We start from the raw sequence: 26,360 nt of genomic DNA on the forward strand, positions 1-26,360 counted from the left end.
CACAAATGCTGTGATTTCTGTACATGGTTAGCAAGCTGCCAATCGGTGGGTGGGGCAGGGTTACATAGATTAGCTGAGCTATGTGGCACGCCTAGTCCTGAGATGATCATTTCCTGCTGATAAAATACTGATCGTATTGAACCTACAGGTTCTATGTCCCTAGATTATGCTGCTTTCAGATTACATAGCAAACTCATGCTGACAGGTTCCCTCTAAGATAAACTTGAGCAAGAGCTACCCCAAAATTAAGTCCATAATGTAGTTCAATACTTTATCATTTTGTGTCACTGTCACTTCTCAACGGCTGACCAGGATAAGACTGATTACCAATACAGAAAAGCAATGAGCAGGTTCTGCTCTGTTAGGGACCATAACCCTAGCCTCACATGCATCTCCGCAGTTCTACCACCTAGTAGGCACTCTCCTGTATAAGACTGCATGACCAGTAGATGGACAAGCTGACAAACACCTTCAATTTGTATAGATGTTAGGAGTTTATTAAGACGTGAAACAATACTGCACCATGTAGGATGCACATTCGATACACACCTTTGTACTGTCTGAAGACAGCAGGGAATGCACAAAAAGATACAAAAGGCAGTTGGACGATCGTGTAGTTCTTTTCCAATGGTTGTCAATAACTCAGCAGCTCACTTCTGGGTTGTGCTGCAACTTATTCCTCTTCTATCCATGTAAAGCAGCCTTGTGCACAGACGCATAATGGAGGCAGAACATTACAAATAAAGAATACCTACAGTACAGGCAGTGTCTTTGTACAAAAGAAACAGTTTATCCATAAATCAAGAAAATGCTGATATAACAAATCATCTGAATTGTTCCATTATAAACCCATAAAATAGATTTCTCCTTCAGAATAAAAGTCCATTTTAACACAGGGAGAACATTTTAGTTACATTTTTGTTTGACCCACTTTTTCTTTCTCAAACTCAGCAATTTGGTTGAGAATATTAAGTAGGTTTCCAGGTACATCCTTACTGGTGGCTGTGTTACCGTTTGGGGCCTCTTTGCGAGATGTATTCGCACTCCTTTGAAGAGACTGTTCGTGTGATCTACTACCACCACCATCACAAGGCTTGCTTTCATTGGCTCCAGTGTCAGACATGGAATACTTCCTTTGATAGGACTCTGACTTCCTGCTGAATGAGGTTTTGCTGTCTTTGTGACGGTCTTTAGGATCATCTCTGTATTTCCCCTCTGCTCTTGTGCTGCTCGAAGCTGTAGATTCTCTTCTACTAGGTCTATACTTACTGGATGAAGCTGCACTTTTTGATGTGCTACCGCTCGCATGAGTTTTTGCACTACTGTAAGAATCTCTTGAATCTTCAGACCTACCTCCAGCAGGATCTATTAACTCCAAAGACGAAGACGACAGGGATCGATTCCTGCTTTGAAATTCTATGGATTTTCTGTGAGATCTATCCAAGCGGTCATATATTCTGCAATCGCCTTTGAGAAAAGAGGCCGAAGTGTCTGCAGGTGGGGTAAGCTGTTCATCTTCACGAGCTGGTACACTAGATGAATGCCTTTGTGAGCGGCTTGACGATATGGAATGCTTTCTACTTCTCTTTTTCTTATGTTTTTTATGGCTAGAAGAAGATGAAGAGCTCTCTGAAGATGAAGTGCTTGATGAGGAAGATGAAGATTTTTTGTGTTTCTTCTTTCTATCATAATAAATAGTAATTGACAAGCAGTTTAGTAGACATGTTATCACATACAGCTGTAACCTGACAGTGGAAGTGCTTAAATGCAAGACTAACTTCAATGATGAAGAGAAAACACGACTGATATAATTTAGTATGCACAGCCAACACACTAGACTACCACTAATGCATGTCCTATAGAGAAGAAAGGTTATTTAGTAAATGCATGGTCATCTAAAGGGCTAAAAGTTTATAATTGTACGTGCCAATGTTGTCCTCAAATGGACAGTCCTGTGTAAAAGTTCAGGCAGATGTGGAAGAAATATCTAAATAAGAATGCTTTAAAAAAAAAATAAAAAAAAAAAAAATAAGTGTTTAATTTTAGCAATTAATAAACTCCAAAGTGAATTAACAAAAGAGAAGTCTAAATCAAACCAATATTTGGTATGACCGCTCCTTGATTTCAAAACATCATGAATTCTTCTGGGTAATCTTGCACAGTTTTTAAGGTTGCCATCAGGGATCTGTGGGGCCATATCATCTCTTCCAGGACTCCTTTTTATACTTAAGAATGATCTTAATGGCATTGGCAGTATGTTTGGGGTCATTGTCCTGCTGTGGAACAAATTTGGAACCTATCAGACACCTCCTTGATGATGCACTCACTGAGGTCTCTTACACCTAATCTAGTGATCTGCTCTTCAGACCAAATTTTTTAGACTATAAAACGCATTTTTTTTTAGCAAGAAATAAAAAATCTTGCTAGTAAGAGTTTGCGTCTTATACTCTAGAGGCAGCTTCATCTCATGAGACCGCTGGCATAGCACCCTTCACGATCACAGAGGACTGTCCTCTCTCCTCCTGCTGGACACTGATCTATCTGATCGATTGAGGCAGGAGAGAAAGCTACTGGGACCTGCAGAAGGACCTCTCACCTAAGTAGCAGGAGGATTTTTCAGGTCGTCTGATCAGTCACAAGCCTTGTAGGACCATCAAACCATAGTAGTTGAGCCAAGCGTGTTGTAGTTATGCAGTGTGCATGTACTGTCCATGGAGCAGTGTTGTATGAGCCGCCTAGAGAAACAATAGGTCTTTTACCTCCCTATTCTATTAATATTAGTGATACTAACCCCACCACTTATTTACAATGTTCGGGAAGTTCTAATAAGTAGAAAATGTTATTCCCCATTTTATGGTGTGCAAACTATGGGGTGTATGTCCTATAATCTGAAAAATGTGGTATATTACAAAGTTTGGTTACCCTTTACGGGAAAGGGTAACCAAACTTTGTAATATACCACATTTTTGAGTGGCAAAAATATCCAGTCAACATGACTCTCCAGGTCCATACGATTACAGTGATGAAAAACTTGATTTTTTTTCTTTCCTTTTTGTATGTGAGAAAAAAAAAATTGTAAAACCAAAATTTGGTTTGTGTCATCATTTTCTGAAACCAGTAACATATTTTTCATTCAACTGAACCGAGAGATGGCTTTTTTTTTTTTTTTTTTGAGTGGGGAACTGAAGTTTTTATTGATACCATCTTTGTGGTAAGCAAGGCGTTTTGATCATTTTTCACTGCATTTTTTGGGGGAAGAGTGTGCGATGAAAAAATAATAATTTTCTTTTGCTTTATGGAATTTGTCATACAGGTTAAAAAAAAAATAAAATTTGATTTTGATAAATCAAACTTTTACAGGTGTGGCAGCGCCGAATGTGTTTAATTTTTTTAACTGGGAAAAAGGGTGGGGGGATTCAAATTTTAATTTTCTTTAAACTCTAATCACAGCAATTAAAGGGAACCTGTCACCCCCAAAATCGAAGGCGAGCTAAGCCCACCGGCATCAGGGGCTTATCTACAGCATTCTGTAATGCTGTAGACAAGCCCCCGATGTATCCTGAAAGATGAGAAAAAGAGGTTAGATTATACTCACCCAGGGGCGGTCCGATCCGATGGGCGTCGTGATCCGGTCCGGGGCCTCCCATCTTGATAGAATGACGTCCTCTTCTTGTCTTCACGCTTCGGCGCAGGCGTACCTTGTCTGCCCTGTTAAGGGCAGAGCAAAGTACTGCAGTGCGCAGACACTGAGCCTCTCTGACCTTTCCCGGCGCACTGCAGTACTTTGCTCTGCCCTCAACAGGGTAGACAAAGTACGCTTGCGCCGGTGCCGCAGCGTGAAGACAAGAAGAGGACATCATCGCAAGAAGATGGGAGGCCCCGGACCGCGACGTCCATAGGACCAGAACCGGACCGCCCCTGGGTGAGTATAATCTAACCTCTTTTTCTCATCTTTCAGGCTACATCGGGGGCTTATCTTAAGCATTACAGAATGCTGTAGATAAGCCCCTGATGCCGGTGGGCTTAGCTCGCCTTCGATTTTGGGGGTGCCAGGTTCCCTTTTAAGGCATGTGTAATAACACGGCATCTGCCGGATATGGTGTGGGCTCAGCTCCTGTGCCCGGCTCCTGCGCACAGCTCCATGGGGTGTAAACCTACAGAGACTAAAACCACTTTAATACTCAGCAGCTGCATTAAATACTGGCAATAAAGCTGGTTTATCAGGATCCCTAAAAGATGATGGAATATCTGTACCTTTTCTCTTCTTTTAGAAGTTTACGCAATTTCTCTGCACTGGTTTCTATTTTCTTTTCTTTAGCTTTTTCTTCCTTTTCTTCATGTTTCTCTCTTTTTTCGAAAGATTTCTTTTTATCAAGTTATCAAAAAGATATTGTTATAACACATTTGATAAGATTCAGCAGACCCCCCACCCACATTATATAGGACAATAAGCCATATGTGTAGTTTTAGAAGATCCAAGATTTATGCAAAGGATCAATGGGCATAAAAAGTGGAAAAATAGCAATGTCCACATTAAACCCATTACGTATAATTTGCCATAAATCACAATATACATGGGCATAAAATTCACAAAGTATGGAATTCATGTCAAGGCGTTAGTAGCACAGCCATCAGAACACGGAGGTACACAGCCCAAAATGGTAATCCGTAACATAGAAGTAGTGACAATATGTTCATACAAACCAGTTGACATGGACCCGAATCCATTTTAGTGGTAGTTTAGGAATTAATCCAGTTTCAAAGCAGTAGGAGAAGTGATGGTTATTCACAGTCACAGCACCAAGAGTTCAAGGCAGGAGGAGACACAGAGAGACACATCATCAGTATTACAGGACACAGTATACAAGAGGGAAACAATTAAGTGGCTAATAAGTGATCTGACGGCTTATGGTGACCACTGATCTGACGTGTGAAGGCCCAGTTTACCTACATTACCCCATGTCCTGAAAAGATTAATCCTCCAGTCAACTGATCTTAGTCACAAGCTCCCCTCCCCCCACCCCACCCCCCAAAAAAAGTCTCTGCAAATAAGGCAAAAATAAGCAACATATCCGTAGTATATAGACAGCAGTTAATGGATTACTAAACAGAATTCCAAGTATGGACCTCAAGGAATGCAGAGCTGAAGTCGAAACATTTATTGATCCGTTATAAGTTGTTGTTTTTTTAAGAAAAAAAAAATCCTGAGAACATTATAATGTAAATAATTATTAATAAGAAATAATAAAAATTATATAGTCCTGCGCCCCTTACTGATCATTCTATAGCTGATAACTTGAAGGCTAACCACATGATGTTTGCACTCTTGACCTCTGGCGACTGACTGCAGCGGTCATGCGGGCAGATTGCACATGATCGGCTGCAGGCATGTACAGAGACTGTTGTGGGACTAAAGAGTGGCAAAATTGGAGCAGCAGGAATTTGGATGGCATCTCTTATTAATTTTTATAATATTCTAAGCTATTCTCATTCTTTTTATGGCTGGATAACCCCTTTACTATAATATATGGAGAGAAAGCAGCTTCCATTTAAGTATTTATAGGAGCCCAATAATATCAATGTATAGGGTAGCATGCTGCTTATTTGTCCCAGCTCATAGCATAGAGAAAATAAAGAATCACCTGTATACATTGGCGCACTTTATTCAGAGCTTCCTCAGCCTCCATGAAGGATTTGTCAATGGTTAAAGCCTTATTGTAGTAACTTTCCGCATTCAGTAGTTTATCCTCCTCCTCCAGCCTGCAATTAGGTCACCATGTTAGTTTCGACAAAACAGACTTAAGCTGCATTAACAATGAAATATTATAGGGAGCAAGCGATGTTATGAACACTTGTTTCACCATACTCTTTCAGTATACACAGGCTGCCGATCGCCAGATGAACTAACAAAATGCTTGTTCATCGGGTGCAGTGATTTATAAAGCAAGCTTAAAAATGATCATTCTCAACAGCACATTGGCCAGTGTTAACAGGACTTGCGCTGCAGAGAACAATGAAAGCCTAAGCGCACAGGACAATCTATTACTGATCGCTCACTGCACCAAGCGGTCTGCCTGTGTAAACAGGCTAATAAACGACCGCCAATCAGCAAATATTTCATAGTCATTTAGTGCCAATCGGACAGCCCATGTAAACAGATCTTAAGGCTACGTTCCCACTATGAGCTTTTGGTGAATTTTTGATGCTGCAGATTCTCTGAAGCATTTCTGCTCCTATTAAGTAAATTATGTTTTGCGGTTTATCATTCGACACTTTCTGGTATTAGGCTTTGACAAAACATTATTGACACATTCATGTGTCGTTTGCATGCATTTCTAATGCATTTCTGCAGCAGAAACGTACTAAAAATGTATTTCATGGGGAAAATCCGCACGTAACACTCAGTGTACCCGCAAGAGAAAATGACGTTGCGGATTTCCAACTCGTCCATTTACACGGAGTTTAAAAAAAAACAAAAAACAATGGGCGAGAGATTTTGAAAAATACCGTCTATATTCTTTGCATAGTGAAGATACTCGGCTTCAAAAACTCATTCTGGGCACACAGCCTAAGGCTTCTTTCACACATCAGTTTTTTGCTATCGCAATTAGTGTTGAGCGATACCTTCCGATATTCGGAAATATCAGGATCTAATTTTATCGGCCGATATCCAAAAAATATCAGATTTCGTCGATACCGGAAACGAATGCAAGTCAATGGGACACAAATATCGGAATGAAAATAAACCCTTTCTTTCCTTGTACATCCTGTTCCAGAGGGGGGGGGGGGGGAGAGTTTGGGCGGTGCGTGGGCGGAGACTACGTGTGTGTGGGACCGTGGGGAGTCTGTTCGGGCCTGCCAGGGGTCTGTACGGGCCTCTCGGGGGTCTGTGCGGCCTGCCGGGGGTCTTTGCGGCCCTCTCGGGGGTCTTTGTGTGCAGGCATCGTCCGATGGGACTACAAGTCCCAATATACTCCCTGATCCGCAGAAATCCACGAGTGTCCCACGACGATCTCACGTGGAGAACGGCAGCATTAGCTTATGCGACCGCTCTCTAGGGGCTCCAGGAACACAATGACGGGAGGAAGATATCCTTCCGCACTGTATTCCTCCGCCGCTGTAAAAAAAAATAGTCCCTAGTTTCACTTTTGGCATTGCTGTGCGAGAAATTTTCCCACGGAGCAATTGCCATAAAGTGAGACTCTGAACTCTAGTAACCTCTCAGTGATGCACTGCAGGAGCCATGGTCTCCTGTCAATGTGCCACTGAAGGTCCTATAGAGCAGTGACATCACCCGATGTCACGGTTCTATAGGGTAGATCGTCATGGGACACTCGTTATTAATTGGACTACGGTGGACAGGTAGTATACGGTTTATTATTTTACGTTTTTTGCAGGCGCTGAAGTATGGTAAGTATGGGGAAATGAAGAATATTAAAATACTTTTTTCCTAATGTGTGCGTGTTTTATTAACCATTTACTAGTATTGGATTATTAATGGATAGGCGTCTTATTGACGTCTCTCCATTATTAACCCGGCTTAATGACACCTTACAATAGCACGGTGACATTAACCCCTTATTACCCCATATCCAACCGCTACACGAAAGTGGGAAGAGAGGGGCTAAGTGCCGGAACATAGACCCCCGAGAGGCCCGTACAGACCTCCCGGCAGGCCGCACAGACCCCCGGCAGGCCCGCACACGGTCACGCACAGACCCCGCCCGCACACACAGACACGCAGTCTCCGCCCACACTCCATTATAGTGCATCATTGCACTATAGGAACTTCCGATTCCGGTATCCGATATCTTAGAAGTATCGGAACTCAGTATCGGAAATCCAATACAGCGAATATCGGCCAATACCCGATATTTGCATTATCGGAATGCTCAACACTAGTCGCAATCCGTCAAATTTTGAAAAAAACGGATTCAGTGACTGATGCTGCCGGATCCGCTTTTTTCTCATAGACTTGTATTAGCGACGGATGGCCTCATGTTTCATCCGTCGTTCGCCGGATCCATCGAAAATTGTTGATCCAGCGGCCGGAGATGACGGACAAAGTAACGTTTTTGTCTCTGTCGAAAAAACGGATAGCGCCGGATCCGTCCGTCGTTTGTTAGAATAAAAACCTATGGGCACTGGATCCGTCAAATGACGGATTCCGTTTTTTTAACTGAGCATGCTCAGATTTTTTTTTAGGATCCTTTAGCCAGCCCCCCTTAGTCGGATCCGGCGAAAAAATGGATCCGTTGCATCAGTTTTTCACAATCTGTGACAGATCCTTCGAGCCAACGGATTGTGACTGACGGCAAAAAAACTGTGTGAAAGGGGCCTAATAGAGATGTGTACTTACTGCAAGATTTCAGAATGAATGGACAGATTACAACTGGGAAAATAGTTATACTAATAAACATATGTTAGCCGTTTTATGCTCGAGACTGAAGATTACAAGTAGTTAGGAGGGAAGGCGTGTACTTTACAGATGGTAAACGATCACAAGACAAAGCAATCCTGTATAAAATGGACTCACTGGCCACCTCTCTCCACGAGCGTTTGGCAAAGGTATTTTCTTGCATTCTTATGAGATGGGCAGTTTTCTAAGGCAATTTCAAAGTCATCAATTGCTTTATTTAAGCTGCCTTTTGTAGCATATCTAGGAAAAAGAATAAAAGATAGTAAAAAATAATAGAAGCACATTACATTTCATCAGCAAGTCTGTGACACCCCAAGTCCTTGCCACTATGGCCAATTGTGTTCTATACGAGACTGGGCTTCACAGCAACACCAGCATGGCTGCTTTGGGGGCTTTCAGCAGGCCCAGTAGGCATAGCAACCCATCAGAATGCTTTAAATGCTTGATGGGCACCCAAAACTGTGCACCATGGGAATTTACAGTACAGTGATGGTTGAGCTCCTAAGCCAGCCCAACACACCCAAACTTGTCATGTTCTGTACATATACTACAAGCAAGATGTCTGGAAGGGGTTAAAGAAGCACCTGAATTTTTTCCCAAATTAATCCCAGTATAATGGTATATTTAAATAATAAAAAAAAATCAGACATTACACATACCTTCATTACGCCCCAATATTACCTTCTTGTACACTTTATCATTAGGATATAGCAATTAGAGGATACTCACAAGGCACCTCGTGCTACCAGAGATTCAACATTTTTGGGATCAATTTCCAAAGCTTTGTTGTATTCATTCATGGCATCAACATGGCGTCCCAGCTTGAAGTAATCAACTCCCATCTTCACACTGTAAAAAATGAAATAGTCATAAAAGGTATTTTAATATTTAACAGAAATCAGATTTTACCAGTCTACAAAAACAGACAAACTTACCACTTTAATGCCCATGAGGAGGACTGCCTTCTTCTTAAAGAAGGAGCATAATCTTGATCACAAAAATTCTCCCTGTGGAAAGAAAAGTGTTTTTGTTTTTCTTTTAATTTCTTGCCATCTGATGGCTGAAAAAACATACACACAAATATTACAACAATTAAAGGTTTCACCCAGATTTCATTTTCAAGAGCACAACCCTCCCCAGCTTACTGCATTAAAGGTTTCACCCAGATTTCATTTTCAAGAGCACAACCCTCCCCAGCTTACTGCTTGCTGGGGAGCAGTATTGAGAGCTCAGAGTCCGGATCATTGCACCATGATGCCGCCACCTGGTCTGTGCAGCATCGGAGGAGCGCTGAAGCTGGACACAATGTGGAGGCAGTACTGCACTCCAGCCATCCAGCTTTAGTGCAATACTTACAAGCTCAACAGTAAAGAGCTATTGAATAGTTAGGGTAAGTTTACACAGGGCATTTTGCTGCTTTTTTGTTTCTGCAGCAAAGCCTGATCTTCTTGGCAGGAACGAAGCTGCACCAAAAATGCAGGTTTAGGTGCATTTTTGGTGCGTTTTTCTCATGCTTTTTTTTTTTCTTTGTGCAATAAAGTTGAGTGCCCACAGAGAAAAAAAAAACAACTTCCTGTAGATAGCAGAATGAATAGATAGATAGAATGAACAGATAGATTACCTGGGGTAACCTCTTCACTGGCATTTTCCCACGGTCCAGAGGTTACCTCAGGTCAGGCTGTGAGGGAGCGCAGGCTCAGTGACGTCACCCCCAGTCACTGAAGCAGGCGCCGGAAGCATCTCCTCATTCCCCAGTAGTTTACAGCCAGGAGCAGTCGCATTAGCAGCGCTCCCGGTTGTAAACTTTATCTCCCCCAAATACTGCGTGGGACACTCGTTATATTGGACTGCGTCGGAACAGGGAGTATTTGTGTTGGTTTATTATTTTTATTTCAGGAGATCAATGGCTTCGCTTGGAATGGCAGGCTAATAAAGATGGCAAAACTGTGTGGTGTTTTATTTCATTAAAAGACTTTTTTCTTAGTGTGTGCGTGTGTGTGTTTACATAACCCTTTAACTACTATAGGATTACTAATGGAGAGGTGTCTTATTGACACCTCTCCATTACTAAGGCTACTTTCACACTAGCGTCGTGTGACGGACGTCGCAATGCGTCGTTTTGGAGAAAAAACGCATCCTGCAAAGTTGCCCGCAGGATGCGTTTTTTTCTCCATAGACTTGCATTAGCGACGCATTGCGACGTATGCCCACACGGATGTGTCGTGTTTTGGCGGACCGTCGGCACAAAAAAGTTTCATGTAACTCTTTTTTTGCATCGCGTCCGCCATTTTCGACCGCGCATGCGCAGCCGAAACTCCGCCCCCTCCTCCCCGGACATTACCATGGGGCAGCGGATGCGTTGAGAAACTGCATCCGCTGTCCCCGTTGTGCATTTATTTCACAACGTGCGTCGGTAAGTCGGGCCGACGTATGGCGACAGCCCCATACCGACGCTAGTGTGAAAGTAGCCTAAAGGTACCTTCACACGAAGCGACGCTGCAGCGATAGCGACAACGATGCCGATCGCTGCAGCGTCGCTGTTTGATCGCTGGGGAGCTGTCACACAGACCGCTCTCCAGCGACCAACGATGCCGAGGTCCCCGGGTAACCAGGGTAAACATCGGGTTGCTAAGCGCAGGGCCGCGCTTAGTAACCCGATGTTTACCCTGGTTACCAGCGTAAAAGTAAAAAAAACAAACAGTACATACTCACCTGCGCGTCCCCCAGCGTCTGCTTCCTGACACTGACTGAGCTCCGGCCCTAACAGCAGAGTGGTGACGTCACCGCTGTGCTTTCACTTTCACTTTAGGGCCGGCGCTCAGTAAGTGTCAGGAAGCAGACGCTGGGGGACGCGCAGGTGAGTATGTACTGTTTGTTTTTTTTACTTTTACGCTGGTAACCAGGGTAAACATCGGGTTACTAAGCACGGCACTGCGCTTGGTAACCCGATGTTTACCCTGGTTACCAGTGTAAAACATCGCTGGTATCGTTGCTTTTGCTTTCAAACACAACGATACACGGCGATCGGACGACCAAATAAAGTTTTGGACTTTATTCAGCGACCAGCGACATCACAGCAGGATCCTGATCGCTGCTGCGTGTCAAACTAAACGATATCGCTAGCGAGGACGCTGCAACGTCACGGATCGCTAGCGATATCGTTACAAAGTCGTTTCGTGTGAAGGTACCTTAAGCCAGCTTAATGTCACCTTACCGTGACATTAACCCCTCATTACCCCGCTTGCCACAGCTACAGCGTTTTTTCACCATCCATTCAAGTCAATGGGTGGAAAACGCTGAAAAAACACTGAAAGAAGTGATATGCCCTATGTCCAAAAACTGCAGCAAAGCACAAAATACTGATCACACAAAAAAAAAAAAAACAATGTGTGTATTAGATTTCTGAAATCTCATAGGCTTTGCTGGTACTGTAAGAAGCAGCTGAAAATTAGCATAAAAAACGCAGCAAAAACGCCCTGTGTGAACTTACCCTTAAATGTTGTTACAAATCCAGTACTTTCCAATTATAATCATCAAGATGGTAATAACTAGTGTGCTCAGATATGGTGTTATCCCAGCATGCTCGTGTGCTAATACAGTATCTTCGGCTTCCCAGTATAATATGTTCGAGTTGCCTTGGCTGCATGTTTCGCACCTGTACAACAGCCGCATGGATAGTATTTGAGAACGCCGAAAATACTTTATAAGCACACGATCACGCTCACTCATCGCTAGGAATAACCCTTTAAGACCTCTTTGGACTATAGATCCATCACATGTATGTGAACATGCACTTGAAAAGGTGCAGAAGAAACGTACAAAATGGCTGAAAATACTGTGTTTTTGCATTGCGGTAGAGGAAACGTTTTGGTGGCAAACACAGTAAAACATACAAATGATAGGATATACTGCAGTTTAAAAATGTGTGAATATGGTTTTAATGTCACACTGAAAATCACAGTCAAAAGAATATCTGGAATATAGATAAGTGGATGTTGTCTGCTTTATGGTTGGAAGTGATTTATTAATTGTGATGTGTTTTCATATGACCATTGCATTAGTAAGCATTTATGGACCATGTAGATGCACAGCCACAATAAATAATAGTGTGCTACCACTGCAAGAAACGCAACTGATACTAAGGGAGAAGAGCAACACAATGCAGAAGGTGCACACCTATAGATAGAAAATTACATTTTTACTGAACACAAACAATCAAAAACAAACTCCCCCTATTAGCAGAGATGAATACACATATGCACAGTAATAGGCACTGTGGCACATAGGCTTATAATAAAACCATGTAACAACTAATACTGCTCCGGTACAGGTATCTCAAGGTGAACAGAATGCTGTAATTATGTGCACGGCTGTCTCAGAAACCCCTGAGAAGCTAAAGAGTGCAAACGACAAGAAGTATAATAGAAAAACTAGGCGAACATGTGTCATACACTGTAATGGTATCAAAATATCCAAACACAAACTAGAAAAATAATCCAGCCAAAAAATAACACATTAACCACACAATTTGTATGGTCAGAGGATGAAGATATCCTACAAAGGTGAAAAGGCATGTATGGATGTAATGAATGCAAATACTAAATAATGAAATCCAGACGCATAAGTGCCTATAATATGGATAGCTTCAAGGGGAGAGAGCCCCCACACGTATCGCTGCAACAAAAGCAGGCGCTTCATTTTCTCTCCCCCTGAAGAAGCGGCTTGTGTTGCAGCGATACACATGGGGGCTCTCTCCCCTCCCTTCGTATGCATATTAGCAAATGTGACACAAGTCAATATGCAGCAGCATCTTCTGTAACCCATGGCATCATTTTACAGCTTGTTTTTGTTATGTAACATTACCTCTGAAGTGAAATGATCCAGCAGGAATAGAACCTCTCTTTTATAAGTAAAACTTCACATTTATTCAATGCCAAAAATACAGGCAATGTAGTATAAAATACTGGTAACAAGACCTACTAACTAGTTTCAACAATCTGTCTTACTAATACCGTAGTAATACATTGTCAAAACGAATAGGTCCTCCTAACAGTATTGTATACTACATTGCCTGTATTTTTGATGGTTTTTATACTTGAATAACTACTAAGTTTTACTTGAAAAAGAAATTCTCTCTTCCCGCTGGATCGGTTCTCCCTTCAGTTCTGTACATGTGCAGCTGCTCCGTCAGGATCTGTGTGTGCCTTTTCACAACTCCACTTCTACTACGCCCAACTAGTTGGTGAGCTGATCTACCCCTGTTTTTCATCTATTACCTCTGAAGGCCTCGTATTAAAGATGGTGGCTTAGATTCATCAATTCCAAGAGTACTGAGGAGGAATTCAACAGTAGATGGGTTGGAAAACGCCACAGATTGTCGCAGGACCTTTTCATAAGTGTCGCTGCTGTTGGAGAAGGCAGTGCTGTGTCTTGATGGAAACAAAATTCATCCATTACTTAATATACATCTAGCAATACAGGATAAAGGCTGTGCAATCCATTTTTTTACCTTATGCTCGCACAGATTGATTTGCTGAGCTTTTCATTAAATTTCAGGTCTGCACTTTTATGGGAAAAACAAAGATATACTTGTACAACTAGGACCGCAAACCCCACAAATGGCTGTCCCATGAAGCCTCTAACAGCCAAGGCGGAGAGCTGAAGAAAAATAAAGAATTCAACACTGCATCCTTTTTTTAATGGATCCCGTTCCAAGCAATAAAAAAGGAAACTGAATTTGGATTTTTTAGTGGATGTCAAAATATATTTACATTCATGTGTTTGTCATTCCAAAAAAAAACCCAAAAACCTAAAAACGGGCAAGTATTATTTAATATCCATTAAACATACAGATGCCATACGCTAGTATTAAAGGGAACCTGTCACCCCCAAAATCGAAGGTGAGCTAAGCCCACCAGCATCAGGGGCTTATCTACAGCATTCTGTAATGCCATTTATCTGCCCTGGCGAGGGCAGAGCAAAGTACTGCAGTGCGGCGCTGCTGGGCCTCTCTGACCTTTCCCGGCACCTGCGCACTGCGGTACTTTGCTCTGCCCTCGACAGGGCAGACAAAGTACGCCTGCGCCGGAGCTTGAATACAAGAAGAGGACGTCATCGTAAGAAGATGGGAGGCCCCGGACCGCGACACCCATCGTACCGGCACCGCCCCTGGGTGAGGATAATCTAACCTGTTTTTTTTATCTTTCAGGATACACCGGGGGCTTATCTACAGCATTACAGAATACTGTAGATAAGCCCCTGATGCTGGTGGGCTTAGCTCATGTGCGATTTTGGGGGTGACAGGTTCCCTTTAAGCAAATCAAGTACTTGTCTGCTATATACAGATCTGTAAACAAATTGTGTGATCGCTGATATCCCTTACACTGGGTAACTGGGAAGCTTGGCATAATGTATTGACATGAAAAAGAGGTTGCATCAGGAAATATTTTCTGCACCAGTAGAACAGTACATGGATGTTGCAAAGTAAAAGCTTCATGAATAGGTAGGGTATATATTTATGTTAAGATGTGGAAACATGCTGGAAATTACAAATGTTTGCATAAATAGAAGTGTTAGATTATTTGTATCAATTCGCACTCTCTGCCTTCAAAACAGCATCAATTCGTCTAGGTAAATTTGCAGACAACCTAAAAAAATTTAAATTAATCTGCAGTAGGACAACAACCCCAAACATACAGCCAATGTCATTAAGAACTAACTTCAGTGTAAAGAACAAGGAGTCCTGGAAGTGATGATACAGCCTTGCAGGGGTACTGGGTTCAAATCCCACCAAGGACAACATCTGCGCAGGGTATGTATGTTGTATGTATGTTCTCCCCATGTTTGCGTGGGTTACCTCCGATTACTCCAAAGACATAATAGGAAAATTAAGGTTGTGAGCGCCATTGGGGATAGGGAGGATAATCTATGTAAAGCGCTGCGGTATACGATGGCACTATAGCAACAGAGTTCGGATCTCAACATCGAGTCTGTGTGGCATTTACATGAAAAGACAGGAGGATCTGCACAAGTGATATCCACAGAAGATCTGTAGTTCGTTCTCCAAGATGTTTGGAACAACCTCCCTGCTGAGCATCTTCAAAAATTATTTCTAGAAGAATTGATGCTTTGATGATGTTTTGAATGCAAAGGGTGGACACACCACCAAATAATTATTTCATTTACATATCTCTTGTTTAGTAACTTAGCATTTTGTTAATTGATGAAAATTAACTATTAGCACTTGTATTTTACAGCCAACATTTTTTCCCACATTTGCCTAAAACATTTGCACAGTAAAAAGAACACCTGTGAAGAAGAAATACAGACTACCACTTGAGCCTGCTTCACAACAGCCATGTCGCTACCAAGAGAAAATGGCCTGTACATAAATAGCTGCCTGGTTCAAATCGATAAGTCTGCAGTCACTATGCGATTGCAGACTTATGAATCCCCCCTCCCCAGGGCACACACTTTGCACTGCCGGCGGAATTTGCATTTGCCGTTTATTGAGCCGGGATGAGTTATACATACTCCTGGCCAGTGGGCATACAATACACCTGTATTGAGCGAGGCCAGGCTCTCTAATCTGCCATGCCCACTGGTCAGCAGTGTCAATAGACGGGGTGCGGCCTCATTCAATATAAGTGTATGGAGGGAGGCCACGCATATAAGACGGGCTCTGGCCAGGAGTATGTATAGCTCATACATACCCTCCATTCTGGGAGCAGAAACCGGCGAATCTCCGCAGTGCACATTGGTGGTAAATTCATAAGCCTGCAGACCTATCAGTTATGACCAGAAGTGCAAGATCTGCTTTAGTCTCAACACTAGGGTCCCGACTTTCCTTTGTAACTGACAATAGCTATGTGACATTGGTTTTCTACAGGATTACAGTAAGTCTTCACGGTGTTCATTAGCTTTAATAGGGTGTGTTAAAATATGAAACCAGGCAAGCATAGAACCACAAAATGAGGAACTGCTGTAAAAAATACCATAACGTCTGATGGAAATCTGCCAGACCCCACTATGCCAATGAAAGTTTAAATAAATATCTGAGAGAAGATATCTAATCATACTTATAATATTCAGGCATATCTTCTGAGCTGATAACTCCAAGCTTTAGATGAGACAGATGACTTGGAAGTGAAGACTTATGTAAGGACAGAGTGATCTTTTCATGGTAACGGTCAATATCCTTTACAGCAGCTAGAAGAGATCAACATAAATTAAATTACATCTAAAAACTGCAAACAGAACACGATATAAGCAGCTCATCCTCTATCAGATACCAGAACATCTGACGGTAGCATTAGCACCGCTCCAGGTTGTAAACTATTTAACCCCTTGAGATGGATTGCAGCGTGGGACTTCACTGTACGGCAGACAGGTATGGGATTCTGTTGCTTTTTTATTTTGGATTTTTTACAGAAGAACGAGGGCTTCGCTTGGATTGAGAGTGTAATAAAGATGGAAAACCTGTGTTTAATTATTTAATGAAAAAGACTTTCTTAATGTGTATTTTTTTTTTTAACCCATTCATACTATTGGATTAATAATGGATAGGTGTCTTATTGACATCTCTCCATTATTAACCAGGCTTATTGTCACCTTACAATAGCAAGGTGACATTAACCCCTCATTACCCCATATGCCACTGCTACAGGGCAATGTGAAGAGAGAGGCTAAGTGCCGGAATAGGTGCATCTTACAGATGTGCCCTTTCTGGGGTGGCTGGGGGCAGATGTTTTTAGCCAGGGGGGGGAGGCAATAGCCATGGTCCCTATCTAGGCTATTAATATCTGCCCTCAGTCACTGGCTTTCCCTCTCTGGTGGAGAAAATTGCGCGGGAGCCCACGCCAGTTTTTTCAGTCAATTAATCCTTTAACACCTACAGCACCAAAATTTTACATACACACACTACTAACACACCACAAGCAGTATACCAAGATCCAGAGGTTCCCACAATACCCCCCCCCCCCCGTTCAGTATTCTTCCAACACACTGTCTCAGCCAGCTTCAAGCACCTCCTCTGAAAGGTAGTATCATCCTGTCTCCAGCCTACCATACTTAAAATCTCTCTAAACCCCTAAGACAAGTATATGAGTTTCCAGATCTGCTCTTCTGTGTAGGGTTACAAACAAAATTTACCATTTTGAGATTTGCTCTTCATAGTTGTTTGATAGACCTGGAATTAATGCACCGGGCTCGCAGACAGCCACGAACCACAATTCATGAGACCGCGAGCCCCTGCTCTAGAAGGATGTTATCCAGTGAATCAATAAAAAGCTTTAAGAAATCACTAGATTGATAATCCCCTTTTAAATAAAAGTAGTTCTATGTATAAAAGAAAAATGGACAAACTCCATTCCCAAATTGATGTCGTTGGAGCGGTTTCTCCTGGGTTTTGGGTGGAATTAATGGCTGCTACTAGGTTGCTGCAATCACTGTTACCGCTGATACGATGTTTGTCTGATGTAAGGATGCAGCAGCCCAATAGCAGCCATTTTTATGCCTCCAGGGCTCACGTGGCATAATAATGCCACACAAACCCCAGCGCCATCCCTGCTGGAAAGGCGCTTGTGTGGAAGGTGTGGGAGAGGAGTATATATTTTTTAATTATTTTACAAGGGGGGGTTCTACGTCATTTAGTAGTGAACAAACCCTTTAGTAACAGACCAACCATAATATGGAAAGCAAGGAAGGAGGACAGCGATCACAAAAAGAAAGGAGGAGCCGGATCAAGACCTGAAAGGCCCATTGGACCGGACTGTGTTATAAAAGTTCTTTTTTGGGATCTGCAGACTGCATTGAGGACTTTTTATACAGCATTCTAGTATGCTGTAAAAAAGTCCCTAATGATGGTGAATTTACTTTCTATAGGAAAAACCTGGTGACAGGTTCCCTTTAAAATTACGATAAAGGATGGATTCTCATGATAGAATCATATGCAGTTTTGCTGCACACACAGCTGCAATATATCGATATCAAAGCGTCACTGTGTTATATGTGCAATTGTGAGTTATTCTCTACATGAAGCATACGTTGTGACATTACCTTGAATTAGGTCTCCAATTTGGTAATATGACAAAGGATCACCATGGTTACTTTGGGAAGGCACATCTCTAATAGGACACAAAGCCTGATTAAGAAAATAAATAAAACATTAAAGTACTTTATTGGCAACCACATCCAGATCATGAACCCAATTTGAGGCAGCATAAATACCTACACTTATCTCTAATGACTCGAGAGCTCTCAATATGCCACTGCCCATTGAGATCAGCACCATGAAAAATCCAAAGTCACGAATCGAAGTAATTCTTCCAATAACGACATCACCGCGCTCAACATCTCTGCAAAACAACTCCCTTTTCTGAGTGCTAGGGACCTCCATGAATTGCTCCAAAGGGGGCATGACTGCATAGCAACCTACAATATAAAAATTCAATGCAGATTAAAGAGGTTGTCCACTACTTTAGCATTGATGACCTATCTTTAGGATAGGTCATCAATGTCTGATCGGTCGGGGTACAACACCGATCAGCTGTTATCAGTGTCAGCCGCCGTTGGCTGGAAATACTTGTGGAGCTGGCCATTTTTTGGTAGTGGCCCCCACAGGGTACTACACATCCGTATCCTATAGACTTGAATAGTAGGCGGATATGTAGTACCATGTCTCGCCTTCTACCAGAAGACTGCCAGATCCGCTAGTGAGTGTTACCGGACGGTGGCAGGGGCCGCCACCGACACTGATAACAGCTGACCAGCAGAAGTGCCGGGTGTCGGACCCTGACCGATCAGACATTAATGATCTATCCTAAGGTGCTATGAGCATTGTAGTACGCAAGATGACCTCAACTCCCAGAGACCATGACTTGAACAGTGTTAACAGAACCCACATTTTTGGGATAGGTGGGGGTCTTAGCAGTTGGACTCATACTATACATTTCTAATTCCGGGGGTAAGTGATAGATTATTGGTGGGGTAACCACTTTAAAAAACATCATATGACTAACCTGTAGCAAGACTTTCTTCGATACCAAGAGGCTAAAAGAACCCAAAGCAGTTTCATCAAACATGAAATGTTGGCATACCTTCTGACGATTCTTGCGACTCTGCATTCTCCCGGACATTAGACTTCCATGACAGGGCAAAGAGCAGATCTGCTTTCCTGGCAATGAACTGCTGAATTTCAATGGTGTCGAGATTCCTCTCTTTCCTGCCAGGAAATAAAATGAAAAGAGAAGTCTATGGCGATCTGTCAGTGTAAGTGTACAGGTAGCCAAGGTCCTGCTCGCAGCAGCTTCTGTTATTGCTATCATGGCTGCACTAAGAAATCCCAGCAGCCCATAATCCTGACGCAGCAGACTACACTGTGTTCTTAGTTACCAAAACACTAATGAAACAGTGGAAAAAGGATAATGCAGCCTAAAGTCTCAGATTCAATAACTTTCATGCAGTATTAGGCTATGTTCACATGTTGCCTTTTTTATGCATTTTTATGCAAATCTATACCTGTGTTTTACAGTACCAGCAAAGTAATGAAATTTCAGAAATCTCATGCACAGTTTGTTTTTTTGCCCTCAGTATTTTGTGCAAAACCTGAGGTTTTGGACAATTTAGCATGCCACTTTCAGCATTTTTCACCCATTGGGGGTGCTGAAAAAAAAGCTGAAAAAACACAGGCATCAGTTTATGCTGCGCTTTTTAGCCCAAAACCTGATGAAGTCAAATCAGATTTCTTTTTTTGAACTGAACTTCATCAGCATGCACAAGAGACAAAAACCGCTGCACAAAAATTAAAAAAAGCAACAAAAACTAAGAAAAATCTGCTTTTTGAGGAAAGTTTCTGAATGCCAAGAGAGCAGGTTTTGCCTTAGGAAACAAACGCATAAAAAACGCAATGTGTGAACATAGCCTTAAAAGGAACCTGTCTTTAACCTATAGACAGTAACAGGATGGCACCGTTCTACTGATTACAATGATACCTTGGTTGATTAAATCAGTCTTGTGGTTCTTGTTTAATCTTTATTTTCAGTTTTGAGTTGATGATACGCAGGTCACTAAGGGATCAGTGACCTGTCAGAAGCCATACAGAAATAGCTAAGCAGAGCACCACATGAAGACCCTCCCCCCCCCCCCAACACTACAGGCCGCCCTGGAGCACGAGCATATCATTAACTCAAAACTAAAAATACAGATTAAACAACAACCAGAAGACAGATTTCATCATTTTAATCAGTATAACAGCACCGTGCACTCCCTCAGAAATACATACCTCATCCTCCCTTCTGTGGGCACTGCACTTAGGGACCTTCTGCGGGGGCAACTTCCACTCCAATGACCTCCAGTGTGAGCGCCGATAAGGTGCTCTCCCCGCATAGTCATCGCCATGTACACATAGTTCCTAGCGATGACTGTTGGGAGAGCATATTATCAGCGCACACACCAGAGATCACAGAGACTCACCTGTGCAGAAGATCCCTGAATGCAGCGCCCACAGAAGGGAGGATGAGGTATGGATTTCTGAGGGGGTGCAAGATTCCATGGCCATAACTGACTGGGAGGGGGGTAGTATTACAATGAAGACAGGAGGCAGGGATTGCTTCCAGGCACCTCACGCCCCAGAGCCTGGAAGAAATCATTAACATAAAGACAGAATATAACATTTCTCCTTAACAAGACCATTGATATGAGGCATACAGGTAGGACCAGTGTAACATTTCTATTACCTGTATGCCCATATTAAAGGGAACCTGTCCCCCCCCAGTCGTTTCAAACTAAAAGAACCACCTTGTGCAGCAGTAATGCTGCATTCTGACAAGGTAGCTCTCTTAGTTCTGGGTGCTGTAACTAGAGAAATAATCCGTTTTGTAATTTGTCAGAAATACCTTGTCTTCAGTCAAGGAGGCAGGTGTTTCCCCCCCTGCTGCAGACGCCACACAAATCTTGGCACCGGGCGCCGACTCCTCAGCTCCGTTTTGAAAGTAGCCGGCGCCTGCACTCTTATCCCCTGCCTGGTGCAGGCGCAGTGAATGCTGCCCGTCTTTCCTCATATGCAGCCCAGCTGACTGCGCCTGTGCGGCCGCCCTGCTTGTGAATCCCAGCCCCGCAGTGTCTTATGATTTATTCACATTGCGGGGCTGGGATTCACAGGCAGGGCGGCCGCACAGGCGCAGTCACCGAGACTGCATATAAGGAAAGACGGGCAGCGCTCACTGCGCCTGCCCAAGGCATGACAAAAGAGCGCAGGCGCCGGCTATTTTCAAAACAGCGCTGAGGAGTCGGCGCCCGGTGCCAAGAAGATTTGAGTGACGTCTGTGTGGCGTCTGAAGCAGGGGGGAAACGCCGGCCTCCAGGACTGAAGACAAGGTATTTCTGACAAATTATAAAACAGATTGTTTCTCTAGTTACAGCACCAATAATTAAAGAGCCACCTTGTCGGAATGCAGCATTACTGCTGCACAAGGTGGCTCTTTTAGTTTGAAGCGACTGGGGGGGGGGGGGGGGGGTGACAGGTTCCCTTTAATAGGTCATATATGTCCCCTGGGGTGACCAATCCCCTTCTTTAGAGGAAAAATGTGTTGGTTCAAAAGGCCCATGTTTCATCGTGCAATGGTACATCAACATTTGATTGTATCTGAACGAAGCTTAAATAGATCATAAGTGGATATTATTAGCACAATATTAAAAATAAAAAAGTCCAAAAAACAACATGGCATAGGGAGCAGGGCATATATCTTTTAATTACATTCCGATAAACCTGTGTATAGGACGGTAGTCAAAGGAAAAGACTCCATGTATCAAAAAGAGAGGGGGAAAAAAAGAAACCCACAAGATATGTCAAATTTTATAGCCGGACAAATTCTACCTTATAAAGCTGTCTATGTCGAGCACAAAGTTCATATTAAAATGAATGAAATATACGGTAGCTCTCATATTCAAACACTTAAAAGGAAGATATGTTGGGTCCAAAATCCCATGTTTGGTCATGTGATGGTAAAACAACATCTCAGTTGTGTCTGAACACTGCTTGAATAAATCATAGGCAGCGTTTTAGTACAAGGTTAAAAATAAAAAAAGTCTCCAAAACTCCATATGTGAAAAGGAGAGAAAATATATATGTATACATACACGCCGCCTGTGTGAGCCTAGTCTGCCTCTGCTTGTCTATAGGTATACATACACCCCACATGTGAGCCTAACCTGCCTGTTTGTCCATATGTATACATACACACCACATATGTGAGCCTAGTCTGCCTCTGCTTGTCTATATGAATACAAACACACCGCCTCTGTAAGTCTAGTCTGCCTCCGCTTGTCCATAAGTATACATGCACACCACCTGTGACCCTAGCCTGCCTCTGCTTGTCCATATGTATACATGCACACCGCCTGAGCTTATTCTGCCTCTGCTTGTCCATATGTATACATGCAGACCGCTTGTGACCCTAGCCTGCCTCTGCTTGTCCATATGTATACATGCACACCACCTGTGACCCTAGCCTGCCTCTGCTTAGCCTGCCTCTGTGCTTGTCTATATGTATACATGCACACCGCCTGTGACCCTAGCCTGCCTCTGCTTGTCCATATGTATACATGCACACCACCTGTGACCCTAGCCTGCCTCTGCTTAGCCTGCCTCTGTGCTTGTCTATATGTATACATGCAGACCGCTTGTGACCCTAGCCTGCCTCTGCTTGTCCATATGTATACATGCACACCACCTGTGACCCTAGCCTGCCTCTGCTTAGCCTGCCTCTGTGCTTGTCTATATGTATACATGCAGACCGCTTGTGACCCTAGCCTGCCTCTGCTTGTCCATATGTATACATGCACACCACCTGTGACCCTAGCCTGCCTCTGTGCTTGTCTATATGTATACATGCACACCACCTGTGACCCTAGCCTGCCTCTGCTTGTCCATATGTATACATGCACACCGCCTGTGACCCTAGCCTGCCTCTGTGCTTGTCCATATGTATACATGCACACCGCCTGTGACCCTAGCCTGCCTCTGCTTGTCCATATGTATACATGCACACCGCCTGTGAGCCTAGCCTGCCTCTGCTTGTCCATATGTATACATGCACACCGCCTGTGAGCCTAGCCTGCCTCTGCTTGTCCATATGTATACATGCACACCGCCTGTGAACCTAGCCTGCCTCTGCTTGTCCATATGTATACATGCACACCGCCTGTGAACCTAGCCTGCCTCTGCTTGTCCATATGTATACATGCACACCGCCTGTGAGCCTAGCCTGCCTCTGCTTGTCCATATGTATACATGCACACCGCCTGTGAGCCTAGCCTGCCTCTGCTTGTCCATATGTATACATGCACACCGCCTGTGACCCTAGCCTGCCTCTGCTTGTCCATATGTATACATGCACACCGCCTGTGAGCCTAGCCTGCCTCTGCTTGTCCATATGTATACATGCACACCGCCTGTGAGCCTAGCCTGCCTCTGCTTGTCCATATGTATACATGCACACCGCCTGTGACCCTAGCCTGCCTCTGCTTGTCCATATGTATACATGCACACCGCCTGTGAGCCTAGCCTGCCTCTGCTTGTCCATATGTATACATGCACACCGCCTGTGACCCTAGCCTGCCTCTGCTTATCCATATGTATACATGCACACCGCCTGTGAGCCTAGCCTGCCTCTGCTTGTCCATATGTATACATGCACACCGCCTGTGAGCCTAGCCTGCCTCTGCTTGTCCATATGTATACATGCACACCGCCTGTGAGCCTAGCCTGCCTCTGCTTGTCCATATGTATACATGCACACCGCCTGTGAGCCTAGCCTGCCTCTGCTTGTCCATATGTATACATGCACACCGCCTGTGACCCTAGCCTGCCTCTGCTTGTCCATATGTATACATGCACACCGCCTGTGAGCCTAGCCTGCCTCTGCTTGTCCATATGTATACATGCACACCGCCTGTGACCCTAGCCTGCCTCTGCTTGTCTATAAGCCCAGCGCTACGTGCATTACCTGTATTGCGGCCACTTGGACAGCTCTCCCAGCAGCTGCCTGAAGCCGGCGTGGTCATGCTGCTCACACTTTACCAGTGAGAGCAGAGTGGGGCCGTGGTAGCTGAGGCACTGCCGCACCAGGTCCTTGTCCATGATAAGACGAGCTCCTCACCGCACAGCGGCCATCACCGTCCTGTCTACAATGGAGATGCTCCTGTGAGTGATGACGTCACGGGAAGGGGCGGGGCATCCCAGTACTGTGTGCACAGCGCTCAGACCAGGAAGCTGTGGAGTGTGTGTGCTGTGCACGGTGGACTGCTGGGAGCTGAGGGGAGCGCGTGTGCAGTTCTAGGCGCTGGAGGGGGCAATTATTTTGTTTTACATGGGGCTGTGTGCTGAAGTTGGGCTACAAAGGGGGAAATATGTTTTAAATTGAGGAGTCTGAGAAGGGGAAATATGTTTTTTCTTGGTATGTTCGAGGGATCAGAAAGGGAGAATAATGGGTTACATGGGACTGTATGTTGGAGGGGAGAGAAAGTGAGACTAATGGTTTAAATGGGAATATGCTGGGTCAGCAAGGGAGACTAATGGTTTATATGGGACTGAATGCTGGAGGGTTCAGAAAAGGAGAATAATGGTTTACATGTGAATATGTTGGGTCAGAAAGTGAGAATAATGGTTTACATGGGGCTGTTTCTTGGAGGGGTCAGAAAAGAAGAATCATTGTTTTACACAGGCTGCGTATTGGGGGTTGAAAATGGATCATTGTTTTTACATGGGACTGTATGGAAGGGATGATATTTATGTGGGATTATACGTTCAAAGGAGGGCTGGTATGTTATTTACATGGGACTGTCTTTGAAGAGGCTAAAAAATCGGGTATAATGTTATTTACATGGGGCTGTATGTTGGGACGGAAGGAAGTGGGAATGGATAGCCTTCTGAGTGTGATAGTCAGAGGCGCAGCTAGGTGTTCAACTTGGGGGGTAAACATTTTGAGTGGGCCCCTAACTCTTGATTACAACTATGGTGGCACACTTTAATCATGGGAATAGGGGAAACTGCAGATGATCCTACTGTAACTGAAAATAAATCCCTATTCAAACACCAACACTACCACCATATGGTGACCATACAGCGGGTACGGAAAGTATTCAGACCCCTATAAATTTTTCACTCTTTGTTTCATTGCAGCCTTTTGGTAAATTCAAAAAGTTCTTTTTTTTCACATTAATGTACACTCTGCACCCCATCTTGACTAAAAAAAACAGAAATGTAGAAGTTTTTGCAAATTTAATAAAAAAAAACTGAAATATATGGTTATTAGTATTCAGACCCTTTGCTCAGACACTCATATTTAAGTCACATGCTGTCCATTTCCCTGTGATCCTTCATGAGATGGTTCCACTCCTTTATTGGAAGCCAGCTGTGATTAATTAAACTGATAGGACTTGATTTGTTACAGCACACACCTGTCTATATAAGACCTCACAGCTCACAGTGCATGTCAGACCAAATGAGAATCATGAGGTCAAAGGAACTGGCCAAGGAGCTGAGAGACAGAATTGTGGCAAGGCAGAGATCTGGCCAAGGTTACAAAAAAATTTCTGCAGTACTCAAGGTTCCTAAGGGCACAGTGGCCATAATCCTTAAATGGAATAAGTTTGGGACCACCAGAAGTCTTCCTAGACTTGGATGTCCAGCCAAACTGAGCAATCGTGGGAGAGGAACCTTGGTGAGAGAGGTAAAGAAGAACCTCAAGATCACTGTGGCTGAGCTCCAGAGATGCAGTAGGGAGATGGGAGAAAGTTTCACAAAGTCAACTATCACTGCAGCCCTCCACCATCAGGCCTTTGTGACAGAGTGGCCCGATGGAAGCCTCTCCTCAGTGTAAGATGTGAAAGCCCGCTTAGAGTTTGCTAAAAAAACACATGAAGGACTCCCAGACTTTGAGAA

The 26,360-nt window shown here is 43.6% G+C and overlaps 1 protein-coding gene across 3 annotated transcripts; it reads right to left on the reverse strand.

The window, feature by feature from the left end:
• Positions 1-478: 478 nt before the first annotated feature.
• On the reverse strand, positions 479-24,751 carry TTC14 (tetratricopeptide repeat domain 14). 3 transcript variants are annotated; one of them, XM_077290450.1, is made up of 12 exons: positions 24,424-24,619; positions 19,516-19,640; positions 18,651-18,850; positions 18,476-18,560; positions 16,498-16,627; positions 13,696-13,848; positions 9,355-9,426; positions 9,149-9,268; positions 8,537-8,659; positions 5,643-5,760; positions 4,255-4,364; positions 479-1,682 (listed from the first exon to the last, which is right to left on the reverse strand). In XM_077290450.1, exons 1-12 carry the CDS (start codon positions 24,555-24,557, stop codon positions 911-913), a joined length of 2,142 nt encoding a protein of 713 aa, XP_077146565.1. In that variant the 5' UTR covers positions 24,558-24,619; the 3' UTR covers positions 479-910. The 3 variants fall into 3 exon arrangements, with proteins under 3 accessions (XP_077146565.1, XP_077146567.1, XP_077146566.1); XM_077290452.1 differs by lacking the exon at positions 479-1,682 and having other exon boundaries at positions 4,255-4,347; positions 24,424-24,751; XM_077290451.1 differs by lacking the exons at positions 479-1,682; positions 4,255-4,364 and having other exon boundaries at positions 4,371-5,760; positions 24,424-24,626.
• Between the last annotated feature and the right edge of the window lie 1,609 nt (positions 24,752-26,360).

Source organism: Ranitomeya variabilis, chromosome 2, assembly GCF_051348905.1.
Source record: "Ranitomeya variabilis isolate aRanVar5 chromosome 2, aRanVar5.hap1, whole genome shotgun sequence".
In the NCBI taxonomy this organism is placed as follows: domain Eukaryota; kingdom Metazoa; phylum Chordata; class Amphibia; order Anura; family Dendrobatidae; genus Ranitomeya; species Ranitomeya variabilis.

Bases quoted from the DNA above. Each gene is read 5' to 3' on its own strand.
- TTC14 (XM_077290450.1), bottom strand. From the start codon at position 24,557: ATGGACAAGGACCTGGTGCGGCAGTGCCTCAGCTACCACGGCCCCACT. The intron at 18,851-19,515 runs GTATGCCAACAT...TTTATATTGTAG, and splicing joins GTCGCAAGAATCGTCAGAAG to GTTGCTATGCAGTCATGCCC. The intron at 9,269-9,354 runs GTAAGTTTGTCT...CATTTTTTACAG, and splicing joins TCCTCATGGGCATTAAAGTG to TGTGAAGATGGGAGTTGATT.